Raw genomic sequence first — 23,251 nt, 5'->3', positions numbered from 1 at the left:
CCTATTAACATCTAACTGTCCTTTTATCAACCTTTAATCTCAATTGCTTCTCTGGCAAAATTTTTGCACAGAATTATGTCTACATCACTGTGTTCAGCACACCAGCAGAATAAGAGCTGCTGCTCTTTGCCAAGCTAAAAGCTGAATTTGTTTTAATCTTTGATTCCTTCTCATTTCCATTCTTTACACCCAGAATATTTTCACCATGGACACAGGAATGGAGTGAGCCAGATGCACTAAAAATGCACCAGCATTAAAAACTGCATTTCCAGGTGTCGTCTCTGATCTTAATATTTTTTTTCTTTTGTCTTCTTGTACCATTGCAGCTCCAAGCAGATTCCATCCTCATGCTTTACAACTTTAGTGGCCAGCCCAGTGGCGAGGCGTTGGTGACTTTTCCAAGCCTGGATCTAGCTAAGAAAGCAGTGGCTGAGAGAAACGGGCAGCTCCTGGGAAGCCGCTGTGTACAATTGTACCTGGTCTAACTGAACACTCTCTGGAGGATGAGGAAAGGGTGTTGCCCTCAACACCGTGCCTTTTGCAAAATAAGAAGTCTTCCCTTGCCACCCAGGCAGCAACAAATGTGCCTTTTCAGCATAACGTGTTGGAATGCAGCATGGTGCATGTCCTTTTTAATTTGAAAAATGGTGTCTCCTATGCCAAAGATAAAGTGAAACCAAAAATTATGCAGTTAATTTACTTAATTTCTAATGTACCTGTGTAAGAAGAAGCAAAGCCGCTCCTGGCGTGTCGTTAATTCTGAAGACAGTCCAGAATTAGCACTTCAGCTACCACAGCCACGGGCAAAACTCCCTCAGTGGCATCTGAAGTGGAAAGCGATGCTTGAGTCATTCAGAGTCTTCTGTGTTTAGTTTTTAAGAGTTTACACTTGACAAAGTGTCTCGTTCTTGTAGAGTTTAAATGTCTTTAGAAAGGTCTTTTGGAATGCATGGCTTACCCAGTTCAAAGCGTAGATCATATTGATTTTTGTTTTGTTTTGTTCTTGACTGGAATATATCAGGATGCTGGATCCCAAATGCAATTGTGCTTTTTCATGTTTTCATTAGACATTGTTTTGCAAAAGCCATATTTGACCTTCTTACCAGTGTACTGCTGCCAATGTGTAAAACAAAAAAAAAACAAAACAAAAAAAAAACAACAGCAAAACCAGAAAAATCCTCTATTCTCACCCATAATTCCCTGCCCCCAGCCCCAAATTTTTAATCTCTACAGGACAAAAATGGCACATAAACCTGAGTACTAATAAGTTATATTTTTTTATTTAAGCATAATAGCTTTCAGATACTGTATTAAAGATTTTGCTCTAGTTTATGTGCATGCAATTTGTTTACATCTTTAAACTACTTTATTTGTATATTATGAAACAGCAAGATATGTTGAAATCTGAATTCTCTAGTGCATGCTTTTTTCTTTTCCCCCTGTGTGTGTATATACATAAGCTAGAAGTACTTTTACGTCATGTAGCACGTGTTTAAAAAAAAAAGACATCTGCTGTAGAAGCACTAAATTACTTTGTTTTTACTGTGCCTTACTTCTAAACCATTCCAAGTGCAATACCAGCAGAGCAAAATGTAATGAATTCTGTTGTTGACATGTTCATGGATGTCTGAATTGATCTTTTGTTAGTGTACAATTTGAGTTGTACTTTAAAGAACTGAATGATGTATGCTTCTTTATATTACAATAAATAAAAGAGATGCTTACGATGTGCATTGCTTTTTGAAAATAACTTATGCTTTGGTTTAATATATTTTCACAGTTCATCAGTCTTTGATAAATAGCCTTACACACTTTTCTCCTAGATTTAGATGAGTATCTGTGCTTTGTGCCAGAGGTGAGACAGCTCTGGGTTTTGGGGTTGTGGTGGGATTTTTTTGTTGTTTTGGGGTGGGTTGGTTGTGGTTTTTTTAATTGTCTAGTAAGCCAGAAATCTGTATGATGCATGTTTCTCTCGCAGTGCAACACATTTTAGGCAACATGATGTAACTGTTTACATGCTTAGTGTTCTCTTTGTGTTGCCAGAGGAAACAAAGTATTGAACTTGAAATTGTGTTCGTGTTTGTGTTTAATTGACCTAATGGGTCACTCGCTTCTCTGTGCAACCCAAAGTACTATGTTTAAGCCAAGCTAGAGCCAGTCAGCCTTTTTGTGGTGAAAATAGAGAAAAGGGAGGAAATCATATCAAGATAAGGAGGTCTGCTTCTCTCTAGTCAGACACATCTCATGCCAGATACCATTTCATCATCAAAACCTCCCAAATTAAGTTTCAGCACAATCAGGTGGGAAGAAAAGATTTTTCATTCTTTTCAAGTGGGAGTGTTTGCACTAATCTGTTTCCAATATTCGTCTTAGTGAAATCTACCAAAGATCTTAATTCTAAACTAATTTGAATAGTATAAAGGGTTGCACAAGGGTAATTAACATTGTCATTGTGCCTTGGAGGAAAATTTGGTAGCTGTGTAGTCCATTTATTACACACTTACTGCTTGCCATGGTCCAGCCGGTCACGGCTTTGCAGGCTGTTGAAACATTCTCATTTTCCCTCTTATAAAATCTCTGTGTAACTTGTGGTTTTCTGCTTCCTTGGTAGGCTGAGGCAGGGCTGGAATGGAGAACCTTGGTCACATCATGATTTAAATTTAAACACTCCCCCTTACTCTTTTAACACCTTTGTGGCTTAGTTGGCAGTGATCACAGTTCTGCTTTGGAGTGCAGTCCCATGCCCACATCACCAGCTGCAAACAGGCTCTGCCACGTGCACAATCTGTACCTGCCTATCACCCACTGCTGTTTTATTCCCTGTTTAGCATGAAATAGTGGAAACTAGCCTTAGAAAGTGAACTTGGGCATGTTTCAGGCTGTGGGGTTTTGTGTGTGGGACATGGGACTAGAGTACAGTTTTTAGCAGTTATCTGTGTAAAATGACTGCAAGGGCAGTGGCAGCATTTTGGGCAGACCAGAGCCCTCCGGGTGAGGGTCTGACAAGAGACCAGAGCTGGGGATTCTCTTCCTCTGAGCTTTAACTTTCTTGCTTGTCTTGAAAACTGTGGGGTCTTGTCTAAAAAATGAATGAAAGAGAAAAAATATTGAGAACGTTAAAAAGCAAAGTGCTGCTGGCACAGGGCGGTGGCTGGGGCAGGAATCCATCAGGATCACAGAATATTCCGAGTGGGGAAGGACCCACAGGGCCCATCCAGTCCAACCGTATCGTTAATGGCCCAGCCGGGGATCGAACCCCTGAGCTCGGGAGCTCTGCCCGGGGCGATCTCATGAGGGTTCGCTCCCGGCCGGGCCCCGCGGGGCTCACACTCCGCCAGCCGCCTCTCGTTCCGCCCTTCGGCTCGGTAAAAGCGGGACGGCCGAGCCGGAGCGGCCCGGTTCTCCCGGGCCTTCGGCTCCAGGCCCGGAGGGCTCAGGCGGGGCCACTCGGCGTTTGAACTTTCCGGGCACTGCCCGGCACCGGGCCCGGCCGGGGCTGCCCGCGGGGTCTGCGCCTTGGGCCGGGGCTGCCCTCAGGTGTTCCTCGGGCCGGGGCTGCCCTCAGGATGTTCCTCGGGCCGGGGCTGCCCTCGGGCTGTGTCCCTCGGCTCTGGGGCTGCGCCGGGCGCTCAGGTGAGGCAGGGAACTCGTGGCAGTTCAGGTGTGCCCTGACCCCTCAGCTTCACCTCTACAGCAGCAGCAGCCACAGGCAGCGTCCCTTTGGAGCTGCTCGCCTGGAATCTTACTGCAGACAATTCATAGTTGATGGGCTGGCTTCAAATCCAAGAGCTCGCCTTCACAATTGGAAGATAAATGCTTGCATCACACGTGTTTGGATGACGGCTTCCGTCAGTGGAGAAGGCTGGGAACCTGGGGTAAGGCCTAAGTATTTTTTGTTCTTTGATGAATGCGTTTGCTCTTTGTGACTGAAGTTTTAGACTGTGCTGTGTTGCAAAGCTTTACCAGAGGAATCGCTGTCCATAAATGCATGTAGCTTAATAGAAAAATTAAAAAAGCATCAGGCTGTTTCACCAAAGAAGAAGTGAAGTGTGGTAAGGAACTCTGATTTGACTTTTCCTGTTGTTAAAAGGTCCTCACACTCAGCCACAAACCTTGGTTCTCAAAAAGAAGCTGCTTCTGTGCTTGCAATCAGCAAACTCCCTCACCTGCATTTTTGTTGCCATGTTGTGCAACTGAGGAACAGAATTACCATTGTTTGTATTTCTTCTAGTTTCACACTTCTGATGGGGCTGGTTTGGACATGATTCATTTAGTCATTTCTGCTGCCATTCTCTAGATACTGATAATTTTACCTAGAAATGATTCTTATGTTGGCCCATCCCATGGCATGTTCCTACCCAGCTTAGATAGAAGATAACTTATTCTTATTATATTTGTTGGAGATGAGACTGAAGAGTTTGAAATGGCTGTTCTCTATTTCAATAGCTGCAGCTGTGCATCCAGATCAGGTGTTTCTTCTTGGGATTTCTTCATGTGCAAGAGCAGACTTGCCCAAGACAAGCTTATAAGTTTTGCTTGTTTATGTGAACTAAGTTATTTTCAACAAATATTAGATTAGTGAAATTCAATTCCTCTCTCTTTTTATTAAGAAAAAAAAGGCCTTTTCCATGCCTTCATTTTTGAAGTAGTATTTGTTATATTTCAGTCAGTTAAAATGAATTGCTGATGAAGGCTGGCAGTTTAACGTCTTGGGTCCTGTCTTATATAGAACTGTATTTGGCAAAATCTGTTATAATAAATGTTGAGTCTACCACTAGAAGTGTCTTCTAAAAGCTGATTGTATCTAAGGAAAACTTGAAATATTCTAAAGCAGAAAATTCCTGATGTGCCAAGGTTTGCCTGTAGTCAATTTAAAATTTCACCTTTTAGATCTACTTGTTATAAAGTTTTTTAAAAAGAAAATCCAAACTAAATCACAGACCTGATTTTTTTCCCCTTTTCCTTTTTATATAATCAGATAATACTGTATTATTTACCTGGATATGCAGCTGAAATGCAAATATTCAAATAAAGATGACAGCATGTTGATTTAGACTTGCTAATTGCCATTTCTTTTATTGCTGTGTTATTATAATGGTTTTACTTTAAATACATTATTTTTAAAAAAGATAGCTATTATTTGTTGCTTTCTGTGTGCTTGCTGATAATATAAAGTTGACCCTAAATAAGATGCCTTCTCTTCTGTTAACATTACTAGGGTGCTCCTGTAATTTTTCCGATTTAATGTGAGCTGTGTCTTTGAGAGGATATATTTTGCTGCCGGTAGATGTCCCCTTTCCATCAGGGTTCGCACGGAAGGGGCTGGAGACAAACCAGCCTTGGAGCGGGGAGTTCCCTTCGAGTGTCCGGGAGCGCTCTGGTGTCTGCCAGCCTTAGAACCGGAGGTCATTTTGCCGCTCGCAGAAATGTTGACTTAAGTTGGTTGTGTTGGTTTTGTCGTGGTTTTTGTATTCGGGTTTTGTTTGTTTATTTGTTTTTTCTTCAGATTTGTCCTTGTTTTTCTATTCTAGATGTTTTCTACGTGTTCAATGATATTCGATATGGTTGCTTTGAAATGTACAAACTGATTTCAAATTGTGAAAATCGCAGTTTTATCTGACCGCGTTTAGTCGGAAAAGATAACTTTTAAAAATTTCTCTACAAAAAGAACTCCATAAAAATGTTTGCTAGAAATCCAGTGGCAATGACTGGACAAAAGGAGTGCTTTAAGTGTCACCCCAGTGTAAACATACTGTATTATGTGCTATACAAAAATGAAAGAAAAAGGACTCTTCATTTTTCTGGCTTTAAGAAAGAAGAGCGTAGATCAGCATCATAAGGTCAAGGCTCTACAAGCGATTAAATTTAGTACAATGACCGCGAGTGCAGCCTCAGCGGGCAGCCCTTGGTGGCGGCTCGCAGCCGGCAGAGCCCAGCGCCGCCCTTGCTCTGCGCTGGGCTCCGGGTGCCCGTGTGCCTGCCTCGATGCTGGCACGGCTCCTCTCACACAGGTGGGACCTTCTCAGGCTCTTTGTTCGGCTCCTCACCGCTGGGGGTGTAAACTACTGCTGGCAGAGAGAGAGTTTGCTGTTCCTGTTGGTTTTAATCCTTTTCTTTCAGAACATTTCCTTTGGTTGTGTTTAGCTGAGAGTCTTTGGGAATTCTCCTCATGGAGGATCCTGTGAGATACACTGTAGCGTGCAGATCATACACAAAGAAGTGTAAAAATGGGGAGAGGTTCTTAATGCTCAGTATTAGATCTTGAGTTGCTCAAGTACTTGCCACATTTTGGGACTGCCCAATTTTTTCAAGAGAAAAAGGAACAAACTCTGTCACCCACAACCCTTAACCCTCAGTCACGGGAGTTGTCTGTGTAAATTTCTGTTCCTTTGAAGTCTGGGAACATTAAACAGGACCTTCTACTGCTCCTGGACCTTCTAGGACATTCTTCTCTTGTTGAGCAATAAGTGAAAATAAGAACATGTTGTGTTTCATTTGGGAAAGCAGCTTTTACAATAGACTTGGTGAAGGTGCGATTGTTCTGGTTTATACCAGTGTCCTGTACTGGTCCCTACCTTCCAGCTTGGCTGTCACAACATTGTAAATTTTGAAAGGTTTTTTTGTTGTTGCTATTTGGTTTTAATCATTCCAAGTTATCAGCACTTTATCTTCTGCTTGCTGGAGGTATGGGAAAAGTTCATGTACTCCTGCCATGGATCACTTGTGTGTGTATGTTTCCTTCTAAAATAACTTGAGATGTTTGAATTTCTTGTGAACTTAACTTTTAAATGTTAAAATGTATTAAAATGTTCAAAATCTTTACCCTGTATGTGCTTAAAATAATAATACTTAAAAGTATGCAAGAGCAAAATGAAGGAAGTACTGTTATAGTTCTTACTACCATCCACAAGAACAGGTGAGAGATGGAAGGAAACAACTGAATAACTGAGGAGAGGAAAAATGATGTATTTTGGGGAGGGGGAGCCTTACTGGAATTTTCTGTGAGAAGCCCCAAAAACCTGATGTTGGATTATTGCAAAAATCTCAGTTGTGTGCAATCAAATAACACTAGAATTTAGTTGTCTTTGCTGCATTGAATAAAAGCTTTTGGGTTTGTCAGGAAGAGTAAAATCTTTTCCTGCTCCTTTCTGAACTGTTTCCTTGTTGGGGATCTCTCTGGGAGTGCTTTCAGTAGGAATGGAAGGTACACAAAGTTCTGCTGAGGGAGAAACGCAGAGGTGTGGTGGAACTGCACGGGGCAAAGGCTGGCAGGGAACGGGACCTTCCTCCTCTCTGGGCAGGGCAGGAGAGGGTAAAGTGAGGAAAGGACGGTCTGAGCCTTATCTGGAGTGTCACATTTGTCACTGTGACTTAGCCTAAAGGATTCTTAGTTGCACATGCCCTGACAATGTGGGGATCATTCCCATTGGACTAGGTGTGTCTTTCTTTTGTTTGATGCAATGCAGTCCTTGTGCAATTGTGAACTTTACCGTGAAAATCCACACAAGCTACACTGAATATTAATTGTAGTAATAGCATTAAATTAAAACTTCCTTGAAAAGGCTAGGAGGTTTTTGTTGTTTTTGTTTTTTGGTGGGGGGTTGGTCAGTTAGTTTGGTTTGGTGGTTTGTTGTATTTTTTTTTTTTAACAGTGCAAAAACTGAGAAAACCAATCAATTTTGCTTAGTTTTTACTGACAGGAAATCTGTGTGGGAATATGTAAGGTCATGTTGCTTACAATGTGTTGCTTCCAACAACAATGCTGTGTATTTTGTGTGTGTGTGTGGTATTTACCTTTTAAATTGTTCTAAAGTGTTTTATCAAAAGTCAAGTACATCATATTCGTGATGGGATCTGGAGCAAGGCTGGATGATGATCTGCAGGCCATAAGGAGATGTATCCTAGAGCTAGAGCTGAAGTTATACCTGGTAGTGCTCATGACAGTAAGGCCATGGACATAGACACTGATGATACATCCCAGAGAGCTAACAGGGGAGATTGTGAATGCAGAGAGGGCAATATTTTGGGTTTGTGGGTTGTTTGTTATTTTTTTTCCATTCTGTTCACTGGCACCAGGTTCCACCCGTGGTTCCCTTTCAGATACAGCTGCTCTGGCAAAACCCACTGCAGAGCCTGGAGATCTTCCAGCAAGCCACCATTAGATATTGTAGCTTCCAGAGGGCTTGCAATGACCATGATGATGACTCTTGGAATGGTTTAGGAGGTGGGATGATTTTCTGACCTGTTCTCAACAGGAAGAGCAGGTTGCAGATTGCTGAGCAGGCAGCATCAGCCCACGCTGCCACGGGCTGGGATGAGCCGGCGGCACAGGACGGCCCTGCTGGCAGACAGCTCCTGGGGTAACTCTGGGGAGCCACAAACATCACTCAAAGTGTGCTGTGGATTGAGCTGCAGAGCTTTGAGACAGGCAGGTCCAGAAACGCCGGCAGCACAGGCTCAGCTGAGTGCAGCTCCACCAGGTGAGCAGGAATGTGCTTCCCAGCACAGCTCTGCTCACCTTGCTGGTCTCATGAACTGGAGTCACCACCGATTGTTAAGTTATGGACTCCAGAATTTTTTGAGACAATTAGGATATCCCCAGTTAAGATAAAGCAAAGTTGGGGAAAAGAGGGGCTCTGGATACAATTGCAGTTTGTTCATTGCGTGTCTGTAATTGAGCATAAATGAAGGTTTAGCCTCTAGATACAGAATAGGAAATTGGATTTGAAATCTGAAGGAAGAGCCAAGGAGCAGTTTTTCTTATGCCAGCACATCAGTTTTCATCCCTTAAAAAAAGGCTTAGTAAGGGGGAATATGCAATATTTGTGTGGATGTCACTGTAAAAAGTACATAACTTTAAGGAATAATTATGGAGCTAGTTATGAAGCAGACACTCCTGGCTCTTGGAGCCCTTGAATTTGTAACTCTGGCATTTGAGTCAGAAATCCTTTAGAAGAGCTATTACAGAATTAGAGTAACTTTTGAATTCTATTTAGCAAGCACATCATCTCTATTCAGAAATTCCTCTCATTCCTATGTATTGTTGTTGATTTTGGAAATATTGTTTCATATTTGCTTCAGATACAAAATTTTTGAAGTATACAGGGAAAAAATGGTTGGTTTTTAGCAGACTATGCCACTGAAAATTGAACTCTGCAAACTCTTTGTGTTAGAGGACTTGCATTTTTTCCTGAATGCTCAAAACCACTGCCATCCCCACCCCCACTTGAATGGTTTTCTCTATTGTTCAGTGTACCCAAGAAAAATAAGATTCTGTGGTTTATAATTCATTTTTATTTTTACCCACATAAACTATAGGGTGTTTTTTGAATCTTTGTATTAAAAACACTCCTTCATCTGTTCCCCAAATCAGCAGTGGAACACTGAAACCCAAGAGAGGAGTTTTTCAATACCTTTGGACCATGCAGATCCCTGTGTAGATGGCGTTGTGAGACAGCAGCTGTGCAGAATTTTAGCTGCTGTGGCAATCCTCCTCACTGGGAGTTGAGAGAATACCAGTGACCCTCTCTGCTCTCCTAAAGGGGATCTGCTCTTGTGCTGTAGGAATTACAGAAAGACATTCATGCTTGCTGCCCTTCAGTCACCCCAAACTTGATAGGTGTTTTTCAGGAATGGCAAAAAACCCCCAAGATCTCAACCTCAGTCCACCAACGGTGAGGTTTGTAAGTAGATAACCATCAGTAACAGGGAAAACAACCCAAACTGGTACCTGGCACTGTGGTGGCTCTGTAGTGCCCAAAGCAGTAAAGCATGGCAGGCTTGTTTTGGGGTTTTTAGATATGAAAGTGGCAATTTATAGTAAGGATGACATCATAATATAAGTGTGAAAGGAAAGCTTTTGTCCTGCCTCGTGGTGCTCGTGAGCAGCCGCTCAGACTGTGCTTCCAGAACACCTTTGTGGCGTGGCCCAGGCTGTGTTCCACATTCAGGGCTCTGGTTTTTGTGTGTGCCTTCCCTCCTCAGAACACACCCTGCTCAGTGGGGTGGGCCCTGTGTGACTCTGCACTGGGGCTGTGGGGTTCTCTGGAGCCTCTCCCTGCACGGCCTGAGCACAGGCAGCATCAGCAATCAGCCCACAGTGACAGCCCAGGTTTGCTCTGATATGCCCCAAGTACAGAGTTTGTTTGTGGAATGAGCTCATCTGGTTTTGGCTACATTTGAGTATATGAAGCATGATGTTAATATTTAGTCTAAAATTATCTTTGTTTTCCACATAGTATCTCAACAGTGAATAAGATCAGCAACTTGGGATTTTTTTTAAACCACCCCCTCCCCCCACATAAATTGTTCAGACTTTCACTCTGAGGCACAAAGAAAGTTGTTTTTTAAAGTAACTTTTTGTGAACACAGTAAATGCAGTTCACTTCAGACCAATAATCAAACCACACATACAGCCTTTTGTCTCAACTCTATTAAAGTATTAAAGATAATGTTCTCTTGATAATACTTCATGATGGCAAAGCATTCCTCCCTTTCAAAAATGCCTTTGCATTTATCTTACTGCAGCGTTCCCTAAAAGATTGCTAATGCGGAGCTTTATAAATAATGCTTTCTGCACTGCTGTAAAAGTAATTTAATGGACATTTCTGGGAGGACAGGCCGGTGGGAAGGTATTTATAGGAAGTATCAAGGGGTGCCTGGCTGGATGAGGTGGATGGTTGGGCTTTAACGGGAGCTGGGAGCGGGGCTGGGGTGGGTGCTGGTGAGCTCTGCTGTGCGGGGTGAGCACACTGTGCCTCCTGCTCCCAGCCCACCCAGCCTGTTCTGAGAACCCTTGTAAACATTGCTCCAGCTGTGTGAAGCCACTGCAGTGACTGCAGCAGTTGCTGGAAGGCCAACCAAGGCCAGCCTTAATTATGCAGACAAAAAAGAGAAAATAATTTAAATGTTCCCAACACTGGGCAAACAACAAAGATTTCCTCTTAACCCTACTAGAGCAGGAACACCTTTTCTCTGAAGGACACTTTTTTTTGTTTCCAAAATAGATCCTCTGCTTGAAAGCCTTCACTGAATCATCAGTGCTCCCTGGCCATCCCTCTGAATCCAGCCTCTTTTGCCAGGTTACTTCCTTCTTACAAAGGAGATTTTTCTGTGCAAAATTCTGCACTACTTTTTAGAAAATTAGGCTATAGAGGGCTGACTTGTTTTGATTCTTCTCATTAACTTTTTTGAGACATCCAGTGTAGGATACCAGGAATCTGTTCTGTAAGAATTAATGCTGCCTTTCTTAAATATACCTTCATGTGTCCTTTTCTTTAGTTTTGCATCTGTTTTGTGGAAACCACCAGTTGAGCATTACTGCCTTTAAGGTAGTCCCTTTAGTGACAGAGGCAGATGGAAGGCTTCCTGGGCACTTGTCCATGGCTGGTATTGGAAACAATTGTTTCGTGTGGTTTGCATGCTTCTCTACTGCTGTTGGAACAAGAGAGGGACATCAGATTAATTGTTTATAAATAAATTATTCATTACTTTTAAATTAATAAAACTAGAAGCCTGTGTTAAAAATTTCTAGAGTTTATCAACCACCATCTGTTAGCTAAGTGAATGTGATGTTGGGGCATAAATAAGGCATTAGGTGAACCCTAGGATCTTTCCATAACAGCAGAATTTTGGATCTGGGTAGGAGGACTTTAAATATGAAATAATAGGAACAGAATGGAGTGAGATAACTCTCTCTAACCAAGAGCTGGCACGAGGCATTGCTGCCCCTGCAGATGTGAGTTGCAGATAAGAAGAGCCCCTCACCAGCTCTGTCCTGCCCCCTCCCCACGTTTTGTCCCTGTGAGAGTACAGGGGGGGGCCGAGTGTGAGGGCACCACCCAGACCCACCTGATCTCAGCTGGGAGCTGCTCCTTCTCCTCCCGGGGGAGCTAACATTAGGTAGCATAGAGGGGGAATGAACCAATGCAGCTTCAAGTTCCTTTGGTTTGGGGCCCACTTTAGATGGTGGGTTTTTCTGGGGGTGGGGAGAGAAATTACTGATAAAGCTGTGAATTGTTGAAAGTTTGAGTTACGGGAAAGATCAGTGACGGAACAGCTCATGATCAATATGTTTGCAAAGATGGGCTAAAAGGTGCACTTTGTAACCTGTAAGACTCTAAAATGCTCTCTATATGTGACCTGAAATGTCAACCAAAACATATATTGAGTTCTGGGAACTGGAGATCACAGTACTTAACAGAGATTTTTTTGTTATCTCTGTGGGACATAGTGGAAAATAACTCAGAATTCAAATGATAATTGCTTAAGAAAACATTTACCTTAGTAGCCTGCACAAACCCAGGTAATTACGTAATACAAACTTGAAACTCAGCTTGATTTCAGCTGGCCATGCTATTTCTTAAATCTTGACTTTTTATTATAAATATTAAACACTTGCTGCGTTCCAGCTGAGTGGATGTTGACTTCTTGGTGACTAACGTGATTTTTTTTTTTGCATTTATTTGAAGTACCTCATGGTAGAAAGTGGGTTAATACAAAATTATAGCACAGATTGTCTATGATAGAGTGGTACTGAATTATTAGTACATCCTAAGATATCCATGTATTTTACCAAAGATTGCTCAGAGCTGTGATGTTCTGCCCCATGTGAGCCTTGCAGTTCTAGTGTATTTTCAAAATGTGAATGCCCAGCAGGGAGCCTCCACTATGGCAAATATCTACTAGGAATTATTTGTGCTTCTCTGGCACATGTGCTGCAGCTGTTCCTGGAGCTGTGTCTTTCGAATGGGGAACCTGCTCTCTTGGTATGAGTGGAAGGAGTCCTGGGTGGCTGGGTCACTCTCTAAAATGTCCTGAGGTCTCAGTTTTTGCTTTCACCATGTGTGAGGATAAGGAATGCCCTGCAGTTATCCAGATTACGTTAACTAGCATGAGTTAAGTGTGATTTAGATTGTGTATCTGTGTTTAATCATAATGCTCAGAGCAATCAGGTTAGTTGTTGTTTTGTTTTTTAAAAAAGACATAGCAGTAGAAAGATATACAACCAGTCCTGTGTTTAGTCTAGTTGCATTTATACCATGTGAGAAAACTCTCTCTTTGTGCAGTAACCAGCTTTGCTCTTTCCCCTACTGATAACCTACTAAAGGGTTTAGCCCTTGTGTCTTCCACATTTTTGGTGGGGTGTCTTTAGCTTTTACAGTCATTACTGCCTTCCAAGTCTTCTAGAATATTTATACAGATTTAATCTCACCTGATACCCCCTTTCTCCCAGATCCTGCTCTTTTCTTGAATAGGAGAGTTGGGCCACCCTTTTACTTACAATAAAGGCTGTTTCCCTTCTATATGTAGGTAAACGTTTCCAGCCATTGGGCATCAGTTCTTTCACTAAATTGCTTCGGTGTTTTGCCTCAGTGAAGTGTGGCCTCTCTCCTTTCCCTTGCTGTTCCACCGAGGCCCTGTGTCAGTCTGTGCTGAGAGCAGCGCTGTGGTTCTATCCCCTTACTGCTGGCTCTTGAGAGAGGCCAGACATCACTGAGCACCGCTCGGGGGAGCAGATTCCCAGCCTTTTCTCCTTCATAGGCTTCCCAGCATTTTCTTGCTCTAGAAGGAAATCTCCCCCGATCTCGTCTGCGGTCAGCCCTGGGATGAACAGCTAGCAGTGCTACCAGAGATGCAGGCTTTGCTGTTCAGTGGGGTTCATTGTATCCTGTCAGGCATTCCCTCTTCTGGCTGTGAGAGTCCCGTCCTTAACCAGAGGGAGAAGCAGCAGGGCCTCTCCGGAGCTGGGTACGGGGGCACTGCAGAGGCTGTGAACCTCCTGATCAGCCCTGCTTGGTTCAGCGCAGGCAGACCAAAGCTGTTTCCCCCAGTGACCTTTCTGCATGTGAGATTTCATCTCCTATTCCTGCTTGCTTGTGTTTGTTTTGTGGGAGTCCTGCTGAGAGTAAAGTGACTCAAAATACACAAATGGGCAGAAATAATTCAAACTGCATGTGATCTTGAACATCCTTTCAAGTTGCAAATAGCAAACTAAAGCTGGTTTGCCATTAACTTCTTGCTTTAAGCAGAATGTCTGTACCTTTGGGGAGCTCACAAAGTCTAACCTGGATTCAGGTGTTTCATGAGCATTCACACATCGTTTTCTAGAAAAAGAGACCCCAGAGAACTGTCCTTTGTCAGCTTTTTTCTTACTCTGACTTTTCTTAGGGGGAATTAGAACTGTATTGGATCTCTATGTGAATTAAATTTTATTACATCCCTGGCCTCACCGCCAAGCTGCAATTTGTCTTAAAAAAATCCTAAAAGAAGTGCTTTTGCTATTGAGAGCAGGATGGTACCTATGTGACTGAGAGAGTGGCAGTGACACTGAATGAAGGTTTGATGCTTGTTTAAACAACTTTGAGAGCTTGGGGGACATTTCCAGAACAGCTGAACAACCGAGCTCCTTGAATTTCAATAATGTGATTGCTTTTTTGTTAACTCCACCCCTGAGGATATTTTATGTTGCATGGAGCCAGTGCTGATTCTGCTTGCTGGGCCCACCTGCAGCACATCTCTAACCTCTCCTGCCTGCAGAATGGCCTTCAGTGCAGCCACCCGAGTGTATTTGACTGAAAGGAACACCAGGTTCCTTTCCTTGAAAGCTATCTTACAAACTGGATGTAAAGATAACATTTAATTGCTTTCTACATTTTTTTCTACTTTGATTATGAAAGACTGAGTTGCTGTTTAAATACAATATTTAATGTCACTCTGCATTGTTCTAAGTCATGTCCTTCCAACCACACAGGAATTTATTTTTTGTCGTAAGTGATAGAATTCCATTTTACTCGTCTGGTCCAGATGGTGTTTGAGCTGTTCATGTGCTGTTGGAAAAAATATTGAGCTTAGTGTAATGTATGTGAAAATGATACAAAGTCATGAAGGCAGAGTCTCTGTGGGGGGAGTGTCTGGGCAGGAGAGCACAAACAGCACAGAAAACCAGAACAATTTACATTAGAACGTGTCCTGCTTAGCCAGTGATATGTTTAACTGTTGCTAATCTAAAAGATGATTTTTGCTGCTTTACTACTGTCTAAAAAGTATATCTAAGAAGAACTTAGTGAGAGATTTTCCTGCTTTCTGCTATGAAGTAGATGAGGTCAGCCTTTTGTCGGAATGGAGGCCTGTAATTGGAGACAGACCTGCTCGGGAACCAAATATTTTCTCTTTTTTTCTTTTCCCCCTTTTTTCTGTCTTTTGTATGTTTTGTATTTCTCTTTCTAGCTAAGGAAACCTTATTGGTCTCCAGTGTCATTTTAGCAGCTGGATTAGTTCCAAAGGGTTTAGGCTCAGGCAAGCAGCATTTGAGTCTCTCAGCAAACTCTGCTGACAGCCACAAAATGTATGGCTGTGCCTCTCCAAGCCACGATGTCATTCAGCCTGGGATTTGGCCAGTGTTGGATTGCTTGTTATCCTCCATTGTTTGTGCAACTTTTCCATTATAATTTCTGTCAGTGGTGAGGTCAGATGGCAATGATGACATTCTTGGCATAGCTTCTTTTTTCATATCCTTAGAAAAAAATAATCCCATAGTAGCACTTAGCTCAGTTTCAGTATTGCCTTATTTGTCCTATTGGCTTGATGGCTTATACTCCTCCTCCAGCTACTGTGACTACAGCCAGGCAAATGTCACAGGGTGGTATTTGCTGTTACTTGAATAAAGTTATCCTTGACCTCTCATATTTGCTTTCTGTTGAAGATTTTATTAGCAAATTTTTATTCCTGGTAAGGGACGAAACAGTGGGAACATGGAAATGCAGAAATGCATGTACTGGCAAAACAGTGTGTGCTGATCAGTGCAACTGGAGACAGAAACAATTGCAGCAGGAACTGATCACACAGCTGGGACCTGAGCAGGAGCTGCTGTGACAGGCAGGTGTGAGGATTAATGTCCTATGAACCAGCTTTCCACATGGGGACCCTGCCTAGAAAACACACAGGGTAAAGTTGAACCAATGGCAGTTAAACTGGAAATCTGCACATCTGCTGCCAACTGCAGCTGTTTCTGACCTGTGAAGGTTGTTGCACCTTTATTATGATTCAATTCATAAAGGGAAAACCTTGAAAGTAAACCTTAATTCATGGAATCATAGAAAACCAATGCTTAGGGCAGGCTGTGCAGCAGCTCTGGAGGCACTTGTTCAAATGACAGAAAACTGGAAAAATCTGTTCTTGCATCATAATTAGAGAACTTCCTGCTTGAAGACAGTGACATCCTGACTGCTAAAAGTTTGTCTTGTACTTTTCCAACACATTGCAGGAATGACTTGGCTGGTGCATACACCAGGGAGTTCTTAGGATACTTTCAAACAGATCCTTTTATTGCTGTGAGAAAAAAATTATGATGCATGTAGGACAACACTCAGCTATTCTGTGCTGTGTGTTTGTTGCAGTAGTTCTGCCACCTTAGCAGAGAATAATCCATCACACCTTTTGTACCAAGCTGTAGTAAATTTAGGAATGTAACCCTGACCTTTCATGCCTTGTCCTAAAGAATGCTCTCTGCCAGCCTGAATCCTTGATGTTGGTGTTACAGCCAGAACCTTGGGTATGTGGAGATGTTTGGCTTAGGAACCTTTGTCTTTGATTCCAGCATCTGCAGTCATGAATGTGTGGAGGTGTTTATTGAGAGATGCTGCAGTTCTTAATGTTTAGGGTGGTTCTTGTTTTTCATAACTGCCTGTTTCCTAGAAAATATTTGCCTTCCCAAGCATCAGGATTTTTAGCACACAGGTTCCTCGTCTTTCCTGCTTTTTATTATAAGAAGGACCTTTCTAAATCATCAGTCATTTATCATTCCACTGTCACAAGAACTTGGAAGTGTAGGTTTTCCTTTTTTCATCCAGGTTACTTCATATGAAACCACTGATTACCCAGCACTGCATTCCCAAGCAATATTTTCATACCGAGTCCTCTTTAGGTCCATCACTTTCCTTTGATCAAAAATTACAGGAAAGAACAAGCATTCTTCCAGCTTTTACCAGCAGGTGTCACAGCAATGACAGGAAGGAAGAGATAAGTATTTTTTTTTCAGTTCCTTGTAATAAAAAACACCAATGAAATGAAAACTTTACATTTGCAGAAACAGCTTGAGAAATTGTATAGCCTGACTTTTCTAGTGGATCAATCTCTTCAAAAACAAGATCCATGGAGGATCGATGTCTTTGCAACATAAATACTCTTTTTTTATTGCTTCTGTATCTTAGTCTGTTTTTTCCTTCTGTTTTCTTCTGCATGTAGTAGATGTTAACAAAAGATCCTAAGAGGATCTCTGCAGATGACAATGCTTTTTGTGTGTTAAGAATGACTGATTGATAAAAATTATCCTTTTAGCAGGCAGAATAAAGTTCAGTATTAACTTCCTTTACCAGAGAAGTCTGTATGCAAAATCATGCATGAATTTAAATATATTGAAAATCCTTTTTTCTTTTCCATGGCCTTTTGCATACTTTAATACTTCACTCGCTACAGCAGGTGCTAGTTCCTGAATACTATTATTGTAAATTATCTGAAGCCAAGGGGCAAAGAAAAAAATGAGGAGAAAACAGCTGAGTCCTCACCTTATTCAGTCCAGTGGAGCACATGGCAGACTCAGGCATACAGTGGTACTTTGAGTTAGGCAGGGAGAGAGAGAGGCCCAGGAACAAGCAGCAGGAAGAAGACAGCACAAGTGATGCTGTGGAATATTGTGAGGAAATACTGGCTACAATGAGAATGCAAAGGCCTTGATTTCTGCCAGCATTTCCTTTGGGTTTGGGCCCTAAATGAACAAACTTCTGGTTACTCTCCTAAAGGAACTGACATTAACAGGCCATTCCTCCTCTCCGATTTCCTGAAATACCAAAGCAGTGTTTTGCAAGGTAGAAGTGATGTTTTCACCCTGCCTGGAGTAAAGTCTGGTCTGTGCAACAAGAGCGTGTCGGTGCTGAGCTCTCCTGTCCCACCCGTCCGCCCGAGCGGAGCAGCCTCCAGCCCATTTGCATCTGAAAGGCGCCTTGAACTGACGGTAAAGGAGACGCAGCCAATGGCTTACTGCTGGTGTCGGTGTGTGCTAATTATACCCTGGGTAATCACCCTCCAGAACATGTGAACAGCTTTCAAACTGCCGGGGCTATTTTTACTGAACCTCGGCTATATTTACCGTGCGTTGGGTTAGTGCACTGGAGCATCCCCTTTCTGGTGTATTTATAGCGGGCAGCACGCCCAAGGCACCGGGCCGGACACGCCGAGGGAGGCCGATCCCGCCCTGGCCGCCCGTCCCCGGGAACGCGGGCCGAGATCCCCGCTCCTGCTCCTGCCCTCCCCCGGCAGCTCAGCATGGGCACACAAGCGCCGGAGCCTTTGCTTCCATGTTCGCTTTGGAACAGTCCCACACGTCACTGGGATTCCAGGGTAAGGAAAGGGCCCGGCAAGAAACTGCAAGGGACATAAAATAAAAACCTTTTCAGTAGCACCGAGGTCACTGAGATGAGATACACCTCGTAAGGCCTGACTGTGCCCACAGGGACTTCCCTCTGTACTGCCTGAACGCCAGGATTTGGCACATAAGCTAAACTTTGTTGGAATTTCACACTTATTTCAGAAACAGTTTAACTGCATCTTGCCTATGACAGTATCCTTTCAGGAATGGAAAATACTGTTTATGGTGAACTCCCCTGAATAATTATTTCTGGAAAAATCTTTCAAAAGCTTGTGATTGTCTAATTGAAACAATGACACCTGCAAATCGGGAAGCAGCAGTATTGTGCAGACTGACACTGTGCCAGCTTATGCAGGTGGAGGTTCACTGTTGCTGCCTTTAATCTGAGCCCCAAACTCTCTATCAGATTGTCCAAAACCACCACTCTTCCAGGGGGAATATCCAGTGTCCCTCATTTCCTCTGTCCTAGCCTGGCACAGCTGGTAAGAACTGCATCACAAAAGGACTTTCTTCCCATTGTGTCTGGTTCTGCATTTTAAATAAATGACAATGCAATTGCATTATTTTTATTTATTTGAACACTATGATTTAAGAGCCTAAATGCAAGTTTTTCCCTTTATTTCTGCAAGTAGCACTGCAATCATAACTTACAAAAATGTTTAAAATACAAAATGTACATGAAATTACAATACAAGGCTCTGTAAACATCTAGAACTTAATCTTTATTGTCCCACATTTTTAAATATAAAACTTCAATTTGAACGATTTCCGAACCTCAAGGAATGACATCCATTATGAGTATCAAAAATAGAGTTTCAAAGCTTTGTATCAGAACAAAACCGTTTTATTATTCTTTGGTTTAAAAAGGGTGGCAGTTCCCCTGATAACAGGTAAGTTTTACTTCAGATTGCTAGTTTATGGTAATTTCAGAACTCACCCCTGTCCCCCTGGATTAATATGCTACCCTTTATTTTCTTTTCCTAAACACTGATCTTTGACCCTCCTTATAGAAAAGCTACCTCATCATTAAGGCTTTCCTTCAGGATAATCTAAGTTATTAAAAATTTTTGGAAAAGTACTCAGGGAGAAGACAGGACTTAAGGGCAAGGAAGTGGATGCCAACAAAATATTAACAGTTGCCGGGTTCTGTTGTTTAATTGAATTTGCATAGTCCAATAGAGATCGTGTGCTTTTTATACCACTAAAATTATACAAGATTAACAGTCTTTATCTACGTTATCACACAAGCTAAAATAAAATTAAGACCCTTGTATTGAAGCTTTTACAAGGCAAATACAAAACTGCTTTAGTATCCAAAGCTATATTTTTTTAAATTTCGTTTTTAAATAGGAAAGCATTTCTATGTCTACAGGCATCAAGGTATTTAAAGGCATCAGAAAATTTAGTGCATAGCAACTCCGGATTGTTTGGGCTCCTATATTTTAGGTACAGTGTGAATTCCAGCTACTTGGAGAACTTGCAAGGAGAGTCTGTACCAGCAGGATAAAGGAGCATAAATCCCATACAGTATGAAAAGCTTTTCAGTCAGAATTCTCCTACAAACAATGGTTAATGCAAAAGACCCAATACATGAATGAAAACTGGAACATGCCTTGCCACCAGCACACACTCGGAGACAATTACATAGGTTACCAAATTGTGTGGTTTGGTTTGTTTTGAAGGTGTTAAAAACAGAAGTAGATGTATTTCTGAGCATGTGAGTTCTTTCTAGGATTGTCAACATACACGAGTAGAGGACAGAGTAAAAGCACCATTGCTGAGGGACAATTACAATATCACACTTTTCAGATTCCAGCCCTGCCAATTATTTCCTGCAAATGTCAAGATTTGCACCACTGAACAGTACATTCACAAAAAGGATGCTTACAATTCCCAGCAGGTACATAGTGGCCTTGCATTAAGTTGTTTGAAACAATTATGAAACATCAAGTTAGTAGCCTCAGGCTGCACTCTTAAAAGAAATACGTGATAAAATTACAATTTTACCCACTTGATATAAGGTCTTTACAAATTGATGATTCTGCTTTTACAGAGATGTGATCACAGCTACTGTAGTGGTATTGCTTGGGCACTGACTTCACTCCAGGTGTAAGGTTCTGCCTGCAGAAGGCTCAGGGGAAGGTTTTCCCCACCGCTGTTTGCCAAGGCGCAGCAGCAGCAGTAGGAGCTGTGTTTACCCTGCCGGGTGTTACAGCTCAGCCCTGCTCTCCACTGTCAGACCCTTTCCTTCACTGGAAGTCTACAAAGGGCATGTGCTCCCCATGTGCCAACTGCTACAATGGCCACACTTGTCTGAACTGGATCCAGTGCAAATGTACTTTCCAATTTTCTAATTCTTTGTGTTAATTCACTCTTCATTTGTGTTAAATTGTCATGGCTCACCCAAATGAGCAACTAAACGGAACACCTTGGATGGTCTGAGGTTCCCTGTAGCGCTGACCTTCCTTTGCCATGACTGGTGTTCCCTGTGTGTTCCATCACTCTGTAAATGAGTGATTCCTGGGGGAGGGAAACGTGTGTGGCCTCCACAGGCAGTGTCTGATCCTCTCCACAGCGCCTACTTGGAAAGGCCAGAGATTTTTAAGTAATGATGTAAACAGATTGTTCCAAATTCATCAGATAATGGGGATAAGGGAGATGCATCCTCAGAGCACAGCATGGAGTTTACTGCTGCTTTGATGAATCTTGTGTATTTCTTTGGTAGCTCCTGCTTCACACCTTTGAAATGAAACATGGACACATCAGACTGCCTAACCACTAATTCACAGTGAATTACTTTTTAGCAAACTGACACAAACAGCCTGAATTTAAGGAGCTGTGACTGTCATCTCCTTAGGACTTCCAAGTGGCATGGTTGGGCATACAGCATATAAAAGATACAGATGTGATCAAATGATTTATTGCATTGAAAACTTAAATGCCACTGAATTGGTGATTTCAAAACCATATTCTGCAGGGATAATGGGAACATTTAGATCCTCAGCAAACATGAATTTTTCCTGTATCTAACATGGCTTTGATGTTGCTGTTCTTTAACCTAAAACCCTACTGCTCAAATTTAATTACAAATGTAACTTTCTAAGAAAAAGCTATTTCAAGAAGGAGCCTGTGCTAATAAAGATCAGGAAGATTATCCACAAAGTTATAAAAGTTAAATTTTGGAATGTAATTTCTATCCCAACACTTTCATGATGGAATGGTCTTTTTGCAGCCTATCAAGTAACATCTTCAGTTTATAAACAAGTGCAGATCTACATTTGGCTTTGCTTCCTATGAGTCTAAGAAAGAAAACACTACAGTATTCATATACACAATGCCTTCCGTGGCGTTGGCTTCAGATGACAGGTATGATTTGCCACTGGAAGATCTTATTAAGAAAAAAATTAAACAACAGAAGCTTTAAAGGCTTTCCAAAATGACCAAAAGGTGTTACAAATCATCAGTTACAAACTATACTACCTCTAAGGGCAAGCAGCACACTGAAGATGTGCATTAAATCTTCTTCCACGTTCAGGACTGTGAATATTGTAAGAGCAAACTAACATCTCCACACATCTGAAGCACTTAAAATATAAAAGTATTCTATTTAAATGCAAAAAGCAAAGCTTGTTTGTAACTTTAAAACAGTTAAAATATCTGGTGTAGATTCTGTGTGTCCATTTTCAGTCTCTTTACAGCATCTGAGGAACTATAATTAAAATGCTCTGTCTCTACATCAAAAATGTAACCCACTAAAAGGGCTTTGCAAGGATCCACTGTTCCAGTTCATAAAGGCCACAGAGTTGGAAGCACAGTAAGTCTAAAGAGGAAGAGGATGAAGAAATATTCAGAGAAACTGTGAAGTTTTCATGGATGCTGAGTCGTTAGCTTATCCATTACTGGATTCCATCAGATATTCTCGTCTCCAGAGATCCAGGACACGGACGTGCAGGCTGGCTGGCCACTGTTGTTCCATGTGACACTGAGATCTGTGACATATCTCTTCCTATGATCTCATTCACTATAAAAAAGAAGAAATATTGAAAAGTGACAGTTTTTATGCTTTCCAAAAGGCAGAATTCATCAGTATAACCCTTTTAAGAAGAAATACTTTCAGTGCTAAGCCTTGATGCTGTTACATAATAGGAGATGAATGAGTCAGCAACAGTTAAGCAAGGGGGGAAAGAAAGTCCTGCCATAATGCTGGAGACTGCCATAGCCCCTCGAAGAAAATAAGCACATGAGTATTCATGACATGCAGGTAACTGAAAGGCACAGGTCAGCTTTACTGAGACTCCCCCACAGAACTCCTTCTGTTCAAGCACAACAAATAACAACTCCTGCCTCTTTCAGGCTACTTACAGAACTTCCTCAGAACTTGGATTCAGGTTAATAGAATATTCTTTTTAAACACTGCATACCTATTAATTTTGCCAGTTTTCTGAATACTTGCATTTCTGAAACCACAGTAACTAATTTTATCAGTAAATTTCCTACTGAAAGATTTAAGATGGACTAATATGCAGGCCAGTTTGTGTATCCATGCGTGTCAACTTCAGCAAAGTTTGATCAACTTGAACTATTTAAAAGTGAGGGACACCTCCATGAATGTGACAAAGTTAACCTAAGTTATTAAGAAATTACAGTCTTGGAGTCTTACTCTAAATCCTGTACAACTGATTGCACAACAATTGAGGTTGGAAGATGATAAAAATTATCATTTTAAAGGCTAAGCGTAAAAGCAGTGATAGAAATGTCTATTTTACAAAAACGGACCTTGTTATCAAAGAAAACTGAATAACATTCTACATGGACATGAAAAATATC

At 41.9% G+C, this 23,251-nt stretch overlaps 2 protein-coding genes across 7 annotated transcripts in view; one reads left to right on the top strand and one right to left on the bottom strand.

The window, feature by feature from the left end:
* The window catches only part of ESRP2 (epithelial splicing regulatory protein 2), a 42,250-nt gene extending 40,519 nt beyond the window's left edge, over window positions 1-1,731 (top strand). For 3 of the 5 annotated variants that reach the window (XM_063411148.1, XM_063411146.1, XM_063411147.1), the window contains exon 16: window positions 327-1,731. In XM_063411148.1, coding sequence (XP_063267218.1) covers window positions 327-485 — 159 coding nt within the window. In that variant the 3' untranslated portion in view covers window positions 486-1,731. The remainder of the gene's footprint in view (window positions 1-326) is intronic. The other 2 variants (XM_063411150.1, XM_063411149.1) reach the window with 1 other exon arrangement.
* Window positions 1,732-18,979: 17,248 nt separating this feature from the next.
* The window catches only part of NFATC3 (nuclear factor of activated T cells 3), a 61,336-nt gene continuing 57,064 nt past the window's right edge, over window positions 18,980-23,251 (bottom strand). For both annotated transcript variants that reach the window (XM_063410383.1, XM_063410384.1), the window contains one exon: window positions 18,980-22,445. In XM_063410383.1, coding sequence (XP_063266453.1) covers window positions 22,321-22,445 — 125 coding nt within the window. In that variant the 3' untranslated portion in view covers window positions 18,980-22,320. The remainder of the gene's footprint in view (window positions 22,446-23,251) is intronic.

Source organism: Prinia subflava, chromosome 13 (assembly GCF_021018805.1).
Source record: "Prinia subflava isolate CZ2003 ecotype Zambia chromosome 13, Cam_Psub_1.2, whole genome shotgun sequence".
In the NCBI taxonomy this organism is placed as follows: domain Eukaryota; kingdom Metazoa; phylum Chordata; class Aves; order Passeriformes; family Cisticolidae; genus Prinia; species Prinia subflava.
The sequence above is the reverse complement of the archived record's forward strand: the minus strand, read 5'-3'. Positions and strand labels throughout refer to the sequence as shown.